At 37.7% G+C, this 14,872-nt stretch overlaps 1 protein-coding gene across 4 annotated transcripts in view; it reads right to left on the reverse strand.

Moving 5' to 3' along the window:
* topaz1 (testis and ovary specific PAZ domain containing 1) overlaps positions 1 to 14,872 on the reverse strand; it is a 128,615-nt gene that overhangs the window by 57,417 nt on the left and 56,326 nt on the right. For all 4 annotated transcript variants that reach the window (XM_039737444.1, XM_039737441.1, XM_039737442.1 and 1 more), the window contains 2 exons: positions 12,935 to 13,083; positions 7,600 to 7,692 (listed from right to left, as the gene is read on the reverse strand). In XM_039737444.1, coding sequence (XP_039593378.1) covers positions 7,600 to 7,692; positions 12,935 to 13,083 — 242 coding nt within the window. The remainder of the gene's footprint in view (positions 1 to 7,599; positions 7,693 to 12,934; positions 13,084 to 14,872) is intronic.

The following is a 14,872-nucleotide window of genomic DNA, read 5'->3' on the forward strand; positions in this document are numbered from 1 at the left end:
AATCAAATCATTCAGTTGTCTTTGCTCATATGTCATTTTAGAGCTGGACGCCTGGCATCTTTTTGGCAACAGGTTCGTTTCTGTTTGGTGTGAGGTTCTGTGTTGTGGAGATTCTCAGGATGGATTGCAGGTGCTCATCAGTGAGGCGACTCCTGTGTGCTGTTTTGTTAGTCTTTATCACTGAGAAGAGCTTCTCACACAGATATGTGCTACCAAACATGCACAAGGTTCGAGCCGCATGTAGACGGACTTTTTGTTCTTCAAAGTCACCAAAGCGCCGTGCAAACTCAGTGCGCTCAGTTTATCAGCAAAGTGCGATTTGGGAACACCGTAGTGACGACTTGGTTTAACATTACTTGGTAATAGGGAAAGTGGGGCAAGTGGTTGTGTCTCCCATAAAAGCAGCCTCAATTGAAATCACTTTGTGATTGTGCACGGGTAAAACGTCCGCTGAAGTGTCAGATTCTTATTTAATTCTTCTGCTTTCTGTATCTTCTGCATTGCATTCAGGTCTTTCAGGTTACCCTGATGTTTTGTTTTATAGTGCCGTCTTAGATTAAATTCTGTAATTACAGCCACATTAGCTCCACAAATGAGACACACGGGTTCAGTAAACATATACTCAGCCTCCCATCGGTTTTAAAGGCTCTATTTTCAGAATCAACTTTTCTCTTCAGCATCGTGTGAGCTAGCTTCGCAATAACTTGCAGCATCTTAAGGTAGACTTGATTAACGCGTAAGTGTTCGGCAAGGCAGCTGAAGCGCTGCATTATGGGATCTGTAGTTTATTGTGTTACCAGCGCTTCATATACCCGGCTTTAATAACAATAATACAGTATATAAAATGATCTCGGGGCGGATATAATTACGCCGGGCGGATGTGGCCCGCCCTTGAGTTTGACACATATGGACTAAATAGAACTTGAAAAGATATATTTTTTCAAATGTGATTGTGATTCAGATAGAGTTGACGCACACTACAGCCTGCATGCCTCAATAAGTCATCCTCCCTTGCCCTTACTTTTTACCGCTCATCTAATGAATACACTGAGTATGGCTTTACCAAAACAATCACTGATGGCGAATAAAGTATCCATTATTCGAGTATGTAGATCGGGTATATATATATATATATATATATATATATATATATATATATATATATATATATATACCAGCGTATCGCAGCGAGAAGTAGTGTGTTAAAAAGCTAGAAAAGAAAAGGGAACATTTTAAAAATAACGTAACATGACTGTCAATATACAGTATTTGTTTTGTGAGTGTTACTGAGTGTTGCTGTCATCAAGGATTTGATTATCATTATTTCTTTCAATCAGGTTCGTATTTGTAGGATGTGTTGTGTTCAAGTTACATTCCGTGTTTGTCAATCGCTGTAAAGATGACAGGTTTCATTCATCGATTCGCTTCTTACTGCATCAATAAACAGCTCGCCTTCTTCTTTATCTGAGACCTGACACACTGCATGCACGGGTTTTTTTTACACTGTCTTCCTTTAGCGGGACATTGACTTTTTCCAACGTGTGCTTTGTTTCCACAGTAGTTGGATTTATGAATATGCTTGTATGTATGAGACGCTTCATATTTTTTGCTGCCTTTTCAATTGTGTAATTCGGTTTTTGTTCAGCTCTTTGGAACTGTTGCTTTTATCTGTGCACTGCGCCAGTTCACGTGAGCCACTCGGTGTACATGCATCGAAGGTTCCCAGCTGTGCTGGTGCCATCTCGTGCTATGTCCATGGCTGTATTTAATGTTACCTTAGTCCTGGCACTTAAAACTTTCTCTCGCAGTTTCGCTGAGTTTGTGTCAAACACCACCCTGACCATCTCATCTTCCTCTCCATAAGCACAGTCCTTCACCCGTGAATATTTACCCGTGGCAGTTTGCTATTGGATTGCCGCTGACGGACGGCCTTATATGGGCAGGCACTAAATTACAAACGCCAGCGGCAGCCTGTCTATGAACTTAATTTAAAGTGTAGGTTTACATCGTGCTTTGTTTCCGAAGTAGCAGAACTCATGAATATGGTTGTATATGTCACTCGCTCGCTTCTTATTGTTTCGCTGCCTTCTCAATTATATAATGCATGTTTTCTTCAGCGCTTTTTGAGGTCTTCCTGGTTTTCTATGTACTGCGTGATTACGTGGGAGGTGTGATGATGTCACACGAAACTCCGCCCCCACGGCGTTGAAGCTCATCTCCATTACAGTAAATGGAGAAAAACTGCTTCCAGTTATGACCATTACGCGTAGAATTTCGATATAAAACCTGCCCAACTTTTGTAAGGAAGCTGTAAGGAATGAACCTGCCAAATTTCAGCCTTCCACCCACACGGGAAGTTGGAGAATTAGTGATGAGTGAGTGAGTGAGTGAGCGAGGGCTTTGCCTTTTATTAGTATAGATTCACAAGTTTATGTACATTGTCCAGTTATGGACAGGGACAAGTATGCCTCCATAAATGTTATTTAATACCAATGATTTATTGTATTATATCTTTTTACTGTATTTTGTTTGGTAAATATAAAATACTGTAGCACTATATATAGTATTTGGAGGTATTTAGATGAGTATTAATACATCAAATAATATTTAAAATAAAAGTGAATTTTTATAGGTCAGTTTCAAAACTAACAACATTATCTGTCCACCACAGAATAAAGAATAAAAACTTAATTTACTCTTTGTATACTGAAGGTGAGAGTTTAGTCATCTAAGGTATTAATGTTAAGTATGGAAAAAATTTTTTTTTTTTTTCCACAAAAACTTGAGCATTACAATGACGTGATACTCAGTTAAACAAGTAACAATAATTTAACAGATACAGCCATTTACATTCAAATTAATACAAAATAGGAAAAAAATGGAAAAAACAGAATTCAACTAGGGATGCTCTGATCGATCAGCCATTGATCTGAATTGCCTGATTTTCACAAAAAAGACTTGATTGGTGAATGGTAAATTGGCCACAAAAGCAGATTATTTCAGTCCCTGCTTTTCTAAGCTTCATAGTAATTTAGCTGTAGTGCTCCTTTACACAAAGCATTATGGTACTTGAGTCAGCATGTATCTTTGTATTTTTGGCAGCAAATTTCCTGCAGCGTAAACAAAGAGCAGCAAGTTGAGGCTTGTTTTAGCAGTATGGACTCTTCCACATACACACGTGGACAAAATTGTTGGTACCCTTCAGTCAATGAAAGAAAAACTCAAAATGGTCACAGAAATAACTTTAATCTGACAAAAGTAATAATAAATAAAAATTCTATGAAATTTAACCAATGAAAGTCAGACATTGATTTTCTACCATGCTTCAACAGAATTATTTAAAAAAATAAACTCATGAAACAGGCCTGGACAAAAATGATGGTACCCCTAGAAAAGACTGAAAATAATGTGACCAAAGGGACATGTTAATCCAAGGTGTGTCCATTAATTAGCATTACAGGTGCTAACAATCTTGTAATCAGTCAGTGGACCTATATATAGGGCTCCAGGTAGTCACTATGTTGTTCGGTGACATGGTGTGTACCACACTCAACATGGACCAGAGGAAGCGAAGGAAAGAGTTGTCTCAGGAGATTAGAAAGAAAATTATAGACAAGCATGTCAAAGGTAAAGGCTATAAGACCATCTCGAAGCAGCTTGATGTTCCTGTGACTACAGTTGCACATATTATTCAGAAATTTAAGATCCATGGGACTGTAGCCAACCTCCCTGGACGTGGCCGCAGGAGGAAAACTGATGACAAATCAAAGAGACGGATAATACGAATGGTAACAAAAAAGCCCAGAAAAACTTCTAAAGAGATCCAAGGTGAACTTCAAGCTCAAGGAACATCAGTGTCAGATCGCACCATCCGTCGTTGTTTGAGCCAAAGTGGACTTCATGGGAGACGACCAAGGAGGACACCATTGTTGAAAACAAATCATAAAAAAGCCAGACTGGAATTTGCCAAACTACATGTGGACAAGCCACAAAGATTCTGGGAGAATGGCCTATGGACAGATGAGACAAAATTGAACTTTTGCCAAGGCACATCAGCTCTATGTTCACAGACGGAAAAATGAAGCATATCAAGAAAAGAACACTGTCCCTTCTGTGAAACATGGAGGAGGCTCTGTTATGTTCTGGGGCTGCTTTGCTGCATCTGGCACAGGGTGTCTTGAATCTGTGCAGGGTACAATGAAATCTCAAGACTATCAAGGGATTCTAGAGAGAAATGTGCTGGCCAGTGTCAGAAAGCTTGGTCTCAGTCGCAGGTCATGGGTCTTGCAACAGGACAATGACCCAAAACACACAGCTAAAAACACCCAAGAATGGCTAAGAGGAAAACATTGACTATTCTAAAGTGGCCTTCTATGAGCCCTGACCTCAATCCTATTGAGCATCTTTGGAAAGAGCTGAAACATGCCGTCTGGAAAAGGCACCCTTCAAACCTGAGACAACTGGAGCAGTTTGCTAATGAGAAGTGGGCCAAAATACCTGCTGAGAAGTGCAGAAGTCTCATTGACAGTTACAGGAATCGTTTGATTGCAGTGATTGCCTCAAAAGGTTGTGTAACAAAATATTAAGTTAGGGGTACCATCATTTTTGTCCAGGCCTGTTTCATGAGTTTATTTTTTTAAATAATTCTGTTGAAGCATGGTTGAAAAATCAATGTCTGACTTTCATTGGTTAAATTTCATAGAATTTTTATTTATTATTACTTTTGTCAGATTAAAGTTATTTCTGTGACCATTTTGAGTTTTTCTTTCATTGACTGAAGGGTACCAACAATTTTGTCCACGTGTGTAGCTGAGAGTGAGAGGCAATTGTAATATCAGCTTTTACATTAAAGAAAGTGGAGTAATAAACTGTGAAAAAGTCAGTGGAGTTGTCCTCTGCAGTTAGACAAATGGCAAGAAAACCTACTTTAATTCAGACCTTTTATTTTGTCCTTGAAATTAAAAAAGACACTGTTTCAGTTTGGATTGCAAGCTTGAGTATGACTGCAGCAGCTTACATTTTTAATTTGGAAAATAAAAGGTAAAGAAGAATTTGAAATTGCTGCTTATTAAACAATAGACTTAACAGCAAAACTTATCTTTTACTTATAAATCTGTTAAGCATATTAGTCTTGTGTCTCCTTAATAAACAACTTATGAACATTTGACACATTTATGGCTTTTTTTTTTAAAAGACTTGTACAGTGGACCCTTGACTTACAAACTCAATTCGTTCGCAAGGGCTGGTTGTAACTCAAGTTGGCTGTAAGTCAAGACTATTTTTCCCATAAGAAATAATGGAAATGCCCATAATGCACTCCGAACCTCCCACAGTAACACTTAACCTTTTCATAATAAAAAAGGGTTGCATAATGCGCATAATTTACCAAAGCACCAATAATTTTTCTAATATACTAACCAAAAAGTTATAAAAAGTGCCTAGCCTACTAGAAACAACAATTTCATACTGTACTCACCATTTAATTTGACATCTTTGGGCTGTAGGAAGGAGGGAGGAGGAGGAGGAGGAGGAGGAGAATGAAATGGAAGGTGGTTATTATATGTTTAGAAGGAGCCTCCGTATGCAAATCTTTTCTTTGTAAAATTTTCGAGATGGTGGATTTCGACATGCTGTACATATTAGTGAGATCGCCACTCTCATATTTCCGCACAATTTCCTTCTTCGTTTCGATTGTGATCGCTGTTTCTCAAGTTAATAAAGACAGTAGCCGAGCACTCAGTTCAAAGCTGGCCATGTTGTGAACTGCTATAATAATACACTCCAAAGCAAGCCGGTGCTGACTCAGCCTGATGACATCATCATGTGCCGCGCCAGCCCGCTAGCTAACATCCCTTAACAAACGCTTTCTTTACCTTCTCTTCCTTCCTTAGCAATTGTGCGTCTTGCTTGCCATGGTCTTCGTGAATTATATACAGTATATAGATAAATCACTGCACTGACCGAAATTACGTCCAAACACATGTATCTGGGCTCCGACTGATGCTTACGAACGCTGTCGGCTGTTTGTTTACAATCGCATTAGCGGGTACACGTGACCGCATTCGGGTCGTAACGCAAGATGTTGGTCGTAAATCAAAACAAATATTTTGGTCGTAAATCAAGTTGTTCGCATGTCAGGCCGGTCGTATGTCAAGGGTCTACTGTACAGTGTTACTTATTTGTGGCTGTGTGTCATACAGCACAAGTTTTGGTACAAAACAAGTACTACATAATTAAAATGGTAATCCTTATTATACTAACACTTCAAGAATTACAAATGAAGAAAACTACATTACAGAAAAAATTAAACAACATGAAAGCTCGTAATTAATGAGAAGCATTTTACTTTCCTTTTTGCCACATGTATTATGGATGCATAATACTGTACATATTTCATTAGTGAAAGTATGTATTTTAAGGAATTTTTCCTTATTTTAGTATTTTTATGGTCAATGGACAATAACCCTACAGAATTTCATTTTCTTAATAAAAAATGAATAGTTAACACCTGTGATCTATAGTTTATTTATAAAAATACACTTTCATATTGGACACAGGGCTTCTAGGCGTCCGGTTATGCATAAGCTTAGTGTAAAAACTTTTTTTAAAAGAAAAAAGGGGGAAAAAAATTGGAATCAGCCGATCAAGTAACATGAAATTGGTGATCGGTATCAGTCATAAAAAAAAAAAAAACCTGATCGGATTATCCCTACAACCCCACCTATGAGAAATATTTTTCAAAAGTGCAATTTGTTTCTGTGGTTTTTATTTCAGGTATTCTTTTAGACCTGTGTGGTCTCTTCTTTGACAGCTCCCACAAGGTCTTGCAGGTGAAAAGACTTGACTACTGCAGTTGTTATTCACATTTTCCTACCATCAGTATATAGTTAATTCTGGCCAGCCTTTTCTAGTTGAAGTAAAATTATTTGTAAAAACAACTAAGGAAATGGAAAACAGGATTAGAAAATATTATAAAAAGTGACACAGTATATGGTTTACAAATGGTAAAACTAATTGGGAGGTTTAGAAGAACAAACAAAACTGCCAAGTAACCAACAGTTTACTCACTGATAAAAGATTAGATTATCTTAGTTTTTAGAATCAAATGAAGAAAACGTTTTGGCTTTTAAAAGGGTATTTAAAGAACCACACATTTTACATTTGTTACCATATGACTATAGTAAAGAGAATTTTAAAGAAGGGATCAAAATAAAATAAACTTAACCATCTAATGATCCAAAGATTTCACTGAAAAGAGACCAAGTAACATAATACACAAAATCGTTCTTTGGGTTCAAGTTTGGTGCATCTCTTGGGACACCATGAATGTAACTATATAGGACTTTCCACGCAAATCAGTCAATTTCTCTCTATGACATAAGCAATGCAAAAATGTTGTTAGAAAAAACAATCAAACATTATAACATTTTCTTCTTTGCACCATTTTCTTGACATCCCTCTAAGAGATGAATTAGGTTAGTAAACTTGTAAAACTAACAACCACTTAAAAGTGATAGTAGCTATACATGTATGAAAATGTACTTATGCCAGAGCCGCAAAAATACATACATCAGTGCATGAATGTGCAGATATAATTACCTGTTTAGTTATAACAGTCAAGTTTTCAACAGCATCTCCATATCCCCAAATGTTCACTCGCTCAAAAACATTTAAAAGGAGGTGTATGGGTGGCTGTTTGCAGAAAATACAGACATTACAGCGTAACTTCACAGGTTTACAATAAAAATATCTCTATAATCACATTAATCAGAAAAAGTGAGATTTTATCAATTAGTTTTAAAAACTCACAAGACAAATATTGAAAATCATTTACTCCACCAATTACTTGTAATATTCTATGCTACAGTAGCCTCACTTCAAGAATGACAGATATGATTTACCAAAAAACAGCACCATATAGACATAAATATACATATTTTCTATACAAAGTCCAAAACCCAGTATATTGTTTTCATTATAAAAACAAGAAGAATTAGAAATATTAGCAAAGGAAACCCTTTTACCCCAAAAAGTAACAACTTCATTACACTGGTCAACAAGCATTTTGCTACTGGGATTCTTTCATCTGTACTTGAACAAATTTCACTTGCTGGCTCCAAATCTGAAAACCGTTTCGTGCAGCACATCCCATTTTTTAGTTATGATGTTTCTGGTCTTAGACAACTAGGGTGATTGGACAGTAAAGGCGATGCGTTTCAGCATTTAAGAAATAAGTTTGGTCTCAAGAAAAGTGAAGCCAAAATTTAGGAAGGTGTTTTTGTTGGCCCTGAAATACATGAACTGACGCATGATGAGTTCAAAAGGAAACTGAAGTCAACTGAATGAGTGCCCTCATTCGTGCAGGGTGTCCAGAATTTTCTGGACAATCACAGGCCAGACAATTAAACTGAGCTTGTGGAGAATATGCTGAAAGCATATTAGCTTATGGGAACCAGAGCATTTTTTACATTCTCATCTTGACTTTTTTCCACCAAATCTAAGCAATGTCAGAGATAAATATGGGAAAAGATTTCATCAAGATATAAAGGTAATGGAAAACTGATGTCGGGAAAAATTCACTCCGAGCATGACGGGTGGCTACTGTTGGTGCTTGCAAAGAGAGACGGATGTGCAGTACAAGCGCAAAAGCGAGTGCCTCCAACATTTTTGGGCACGCTGACCTCACTTTTATATTGAGGTAAATTGACATAAATATACTTTAACGTGTCTCTGGTATCGTCTTCTGGTTTGTTTTCAGAATAAATACATCAAAACAATTTTTGTGGGACAGAGTCCAAACTCCAGATATCTTGTTGATATATTACTGTATATTGATATTCAAAAGTGTCAAAACGTCGATGATGTGCATTTCAAAAACCTGACGTGCTGGCTTAATAAAGAAAATAAACCTAATAAAAAGATGCTTTGAAGTTCCCAGTAGCAAACGAAAAAATATTTTTTGTAGACCAGTGTAGCTATACCTCAAAGAAACAGTTCAAATAAAATGTTTTTTACCAACAATTTTTGTTTCATATCTCCTCTACTTATATCTGTGCTTCCACTATATGTATTGTTTTCAACAATTTGCCTGCTTTGCTGCCATCTCTGTTTGCAACATTTTAGTTGCAGAGACGACATCAAATGGATGGATGAGGAGCTTACGTTGCACGGACTTGTCACTTCTGGTGTAATGCAAATGACTGTTTAGTGTAGTTGTATCACCACTGACAAGGTACAAGTATTTTAAGGACACAAGTAAGGAAATTTTGTGGCTTTTAACACTAGAATTACCAGAGCCTACGAAAAAACTCGTAATTCCGTCCCACCTTAAACTGCTTCTTAAATCTCTTCACACCTCTCCGCCAGCGCCCTTTGTCTTCTAAATGTGCTGATAAAGAGAAGCTAGGAGCAGCCGGCTATTCCATCCCCCCACCAATTTAGAACGTGCACGAACTTCTCTCAGCTCATGCCTTGATTGAGTATCTGGGAGTGAAGTGGAGTTTTAGAGTGGAAATAATAGATCGTTGTTTGGAACACACGCATTTCATGTCTGTTCCGTTTCTACAGTAATCTGTGTCAACACATTGTTAAAACAGAAACGTTTTTTATATTCTAGTAGTAGATGACAAAATGTAGGCATAAACTATATAATGTATGAAGCCTGAAGTCCAAATAGCAAAGAAACATTTTCACAAGAATAACACAATTGCGCTTTTATTCAAAAATATAACTGCAGAAACAAAAAGCCGCCTTAACATGTGACATTGACACGAGTTTACCTTAACTGCCTCTGTGGTTCAATAGACTCAGCCCCCGCTTGGGAATCAAGGGGTCATGAGTTCGATCCTGCGCCCCTCCGTTTTGCGAAGTAAGCTGCTCTTAGTCTTACTGTTTTAGAATAAAAGCATACATTTGATTTCAGTCTGTAACAGCCGTGCAATTTATGATCCTTGTAAAGGTTAGCTTTTTTTTTTATTCACTTTTCATTCTCTCAGTCGCGTTCAGAATCAATCCATACAACCCCATCTGACACGGCTGTTTTCACTAAAGACGCGCTATAGCTCTGCAGTGTACCACGATGCATACTAACGCCAAACACCCACCCCCCGGGTTCTGACACACAAACGCTGGCGAAGCTGCCTGCTTCTTATCTCACCGTCACTTGCTTTTCTTTTTATTCAGTTTTATTGAGTGTTCCTGCCAGTCCCCGCATGTTGCTGTATGCTGTTTCTTTTGTACTCCAGGACATGCAGAGGAAAGAATGGTAAAGACCAGTAACTTCGGCGCTATATGCAATCATCAGACACTCCCCATCTGCCCGTGTCGTTCAAACACAGGAACATATATTGGTGTAAAAGTATAACAAAAGTGCACTTTTATTCAAGTGCACTTTTTCCATCGCCTTTTCCTGTAAGAAGCAATGTACTCTCTATGCTGTGGTTTCTATTACACACCTGAAAGAAAGAGACAATATATGTGAAAATATAATCGCACTAATGCAATATTATTTGAAAACGAACAGCGTCAGATCGGGTGTGAATTTATGCAGGAACTGGAAATTCTCTGATGCGGACCTTCCCCAGGGAAGAAAGTACAGTGTCAGGTGCTCATTCAGTGTAATAGAAACCATAGCACAGAGAGGTGTGTACACGGCAACAAGTACACGTGTCGTAAATGTAGGAAGGACGGTCCTTGGGTGTGTGGGAACTGTTAATATTTGAATGTGATGATTTTATATAGCACGGAATGAAAATCTGCACTTCTTAGCATTGCACCATGCAAGCTGTCGTATCAATCGCCTACTGTAACTTGCTTTCTTTTTCTTCGGTTATACAGGTAGTTTTGAATAAAAGTGCACTTGTTTTGTTTGCGAAATGAAGTGTCTGCGTGCACTTTTCGTGGCATTACACGTGTATTTTTTGAGCATGCCCGTTTGAGCAGTATAAAAGTATTGAAAAGTATAACAAAACAACGGGCAGATGGGGAGTGTCTGATGATTGCATATAGCGCCGAACTTACTGCTCTTTACTATTCTCTCCTCTGCGTGCCCTGGAGTACAAAAGAAACAGAATACAGACGCTATAGCTCTGCGTACCACGATGCATACTAACGCCCCCACCCGGTTCTGACACACAGACGCTGGCAAAGCTGCCTTCTTCGTATCTCACCGTCACTTGATTTTCTTTTTATTCAGTTTTATTGAGTGTTCCTGCCAGTCCCCGCATGTTGCTGTATGCTGGATATGTTCACATGTATTGTCTCTTTCTTTCAGGTGTGTAATAGAAACCACAGCATAGAGAGACATTGCTTCTTACAGGAAAAGGCGATGGAAAAAGTGCACTTGAATAAAAGTGCACTTTTGTTATACTTTTACACCAATATATGTTCCTGTGTTTGAACGACACGGGCAGATGGGGAGTGTCTGATGATTGCATATAGCGCCGGTTACTGGTCTTTACCATTCTTTCTCTGCATGTCCTGGAGTACAAAAGAAACAGCATACAGCAACATGCGGGACTGGCAGGAACACTCAATAAAACTGAATAAAAAGAAAAGCAAGTGACGGTGAGATAAGAAGAAGGCAGCTTCGCCAGCGCTTGTGTGTCAGAACCGGGGTGGGTGTTTGCGTTAGTATGCATCGTGGTACACTGCAGAGCTATAGCGTCTTTAGTGAAAACAGCCGTGTCAGATGGGGTTGTATGGATTGATTCTGAACGCGACTGAGAGAATGAAAAGTGAATAAAAAAAAAAGCTAACCTTTACAAGGATCATAAATTGCACCGACTGTTACAGACTGAAATCAAATGTATGCTTTTATTCTAAAACAGTAAGACTAAGAGCAGTTTACTTCTCAAAACGGAGGGGCAGGATCGAACTCGTGACCCTTGATTCCCAAGCGGGGGCTGAGTCTATTGAACCACAGAGGCAGTTACAGTAAACTGGTGTCAATGTTGCATGTTAAGGCGGCTTTTCGTTTCTGCAGTTATATTTTGAATAAAAGCGCAATTGTGTTATTCTTGTGAAAATGTTTCTTTGCTATTTGGACTTCAGGCTTCATACATTATATAGTTTATGCCTACATTTTGTCATCTACTACTAGAATATAAAAAACGTTTCTGTTTTAACAATGTGTTGACACAGATTACTGTAGAAACGGAACAGACATGAAATGCGTGTGTTCCAAACAACGATCTATTATTTCCACTCTAAAACTCCACTTCACTCCCAGATACTCAATCAAGGCATGAGCTGAGAGAAGTTCGTGCACGTTCTAAATTGGTGGGGGGATGGAATAGCCGGCTGCTCCTAGCTTCTCTTTATCAGCACATTTAGAAGACAAAGGGCGCTGGCGGAGAGGTGTGAAGGGATTTAAGAAGCAGTTTAAGGTGGGACGGAATTACGAGTTTTTTCGTAGGCTCTGGTAATTCTAGTGTTAATATAGAAAAGTCATTGCAGCAGTTATCTCCTTCTGCTTGTTCACTCCTACACTATGTAACATAACATTGAACATTCTGATGAACGTTGCAGGTTTCAATCATGCTTAGAATGACCTCTTCATCTGTAGTAATGTATTTTATCTATAGATGTTGTACTGCTTGAACTGTCATCTCCACTATAGTTCTAAACTTTTCTTCTTCTGATTCTTGATCAAATTGTTTCACACGCTCATCACCTCTATGCAACATAGGTGGTGACAGTTGCATTTAAATAAAGCACTGGAGATTTTGCGGATTTTAACATTCAGAAGTTGTGGAAAATTTAAATAGAAATGCTGAATGTCACAACACTGGCTTTTAAATATTGATTTTATTAAATATTGAATCTGAAATTCAATGTATTGCCCAGCCCCAACCCAACCCTCCACCACTTGTTCTTCACATTACCAATAGTCGAAACAATCTTATCTTGAGAATAACACATACATATTACTTACCAAAACCTTTGGGAGTACAGTTTTCGTTACTGCAAGGACCTTGTTTATTTCATTGCAATTTATCAATTTTGACAGAAGATTGGAAAAAACTTGATTATCAAAATCACATCCAGGTGTGAATCTTTCATAGTGGCCTATAAAAATGTCAACTATAAAGAGGGAACAAACCAAAGAAAAATGTTAAACTTTATTTAAATAATTCTACAGTAAATGCAGATTAAGAAATAAAGGACTTAGACAATGACACGAGTAAAAATAAAGGAGTCTTACCAAAGGAGATACGTTTTGATAAGACGCCGAAACACATTTTTGACTAGAGCAGAGATATAAAAGGCCTTTACAAATAAGTACTACCTCATTACAGTTACACTGTAAAATAAAATCACTTGTGCACACAGAAATTATTTAATAAATTTCTCTTAAAAATAAAAAATCCATGCAGCTGTTCATAATCTAAATGCTGTGTTAGAAGACCAGGGGTTCTCAACCTTTTTTTTTTTTTGACATACCTCTCCCACAGGAAATGGATAGGGGGTGATATTTTGAATTAAGTACTGATCTCTTATCAAAGGAAAATAAATATTTTTCTTTTTTTGACCCTCTACCCCCCTAAATATTAAACTATATTTGTAAAATATTACAAATATTTTCTTGCACAATCTTTTTTAACTGTATGAACAATAATATTTATAAGTGAAACAAAAACTAGAAAGGCTAAAATTTCCATAGATTTAAAACAAAAAATAATTCATGATATGAATTGCATGAGGTGGGGTTGCAGTTACTGGCAATGGACTAAACCACACACATTTATCTTACCATATGCATATTCTAAATTTATTCACTTGTTTAAAGCTAACACTAAAAATGTAAACATAATTCAATTATTGCCTTGCAAATTAGTCAATATCAAGCCAATTCAGGATATTTGTGACTTCTGCTGTTGTTAGACTCCCATCAGGGCATGAAGCAAACATCAGCTGGTTAATAAGAGTAACAGTTGATGAACAATTTAATTCAAGTCAAATGAACTCAAATTTCAACTGTCACAAATGCCCAATACAGGCAGTCCCTGGGTTATACACCCCCCTCTGACCTTTTTATTATTTCTACTTTATTTTCTATGGTGATGGTTTTTCTCTTTACTGTATCACCAGCACTTGCATCAGATTTGTGTTTCAGAGACATTCTTGAAGGGTGAAGACAAAAGGTTAAGATGAGCTCTTCTGCACAGCACTGTACACGCTATCACAGCAGGAAGGCATCAGTCGTCAACACGTCTGATGTACTGACGAGAGAACTTCCTGCTATGTACGTAACAGTACAAGCAGGCTTGCTATTGAGAATGAATGGGGGTGGCGAGGGGCGGTTCATCACCAGCCAACCTCACAGTCACCTCCACTCACAGTATGCTGCCTGCAGCATCCGCCCACCGAGAACGAACACAGTGCCGACAAAGGCGGGTAGTGAATCGCCCCCATTCAATAGGCAGCCATCCAATGCACACTACAATCAGAGGTGGGTAGAGAAGCATTACTTCATAATAATATTACTCAAGTAGAAGTAAAAAAGTAGTCATCCAAAACATTACTTGAGTAAAAAAAGTACTTGGTGAAAAGACTACTCAAGTACTGAGTAACTGTTTGATCATAATAAATTATTTGTTTTTTAGAAATGTTGTAATAAGACAGACACAAATATAAAATAATGTGCAAATTCTTCTATTTCCAAATAAAATAAAAAATGATTAAAAAATAAATAAAATCTTTACAAAATAAAGATGCACAAATAACATTCCAAATCTCAGTTTTTCACAACAAAGGTTTTGAAGCCAATACCTACAGTAGGTAGCATGTATGTTTGAACAGTGCAAACTACTTACAGTGACAAGATATACTGTACACCAGGGGTGCCCAATACGTCAATCGTGATCGACCG

Source organism: Polypterus senegalus, chromosome 15 (genome assembly GCF_016835505.1).
Source record: "Polypterus senegalus isolate Bchr_013 chromosome 15, ASM1683550v1, whole genome shotgun sequence".
NCBI lineage: Eukaryota > Metazoa > Chordata > Cladistia > Polypteriformes > Polypteridae > Polypterus > Polypterus senegalus.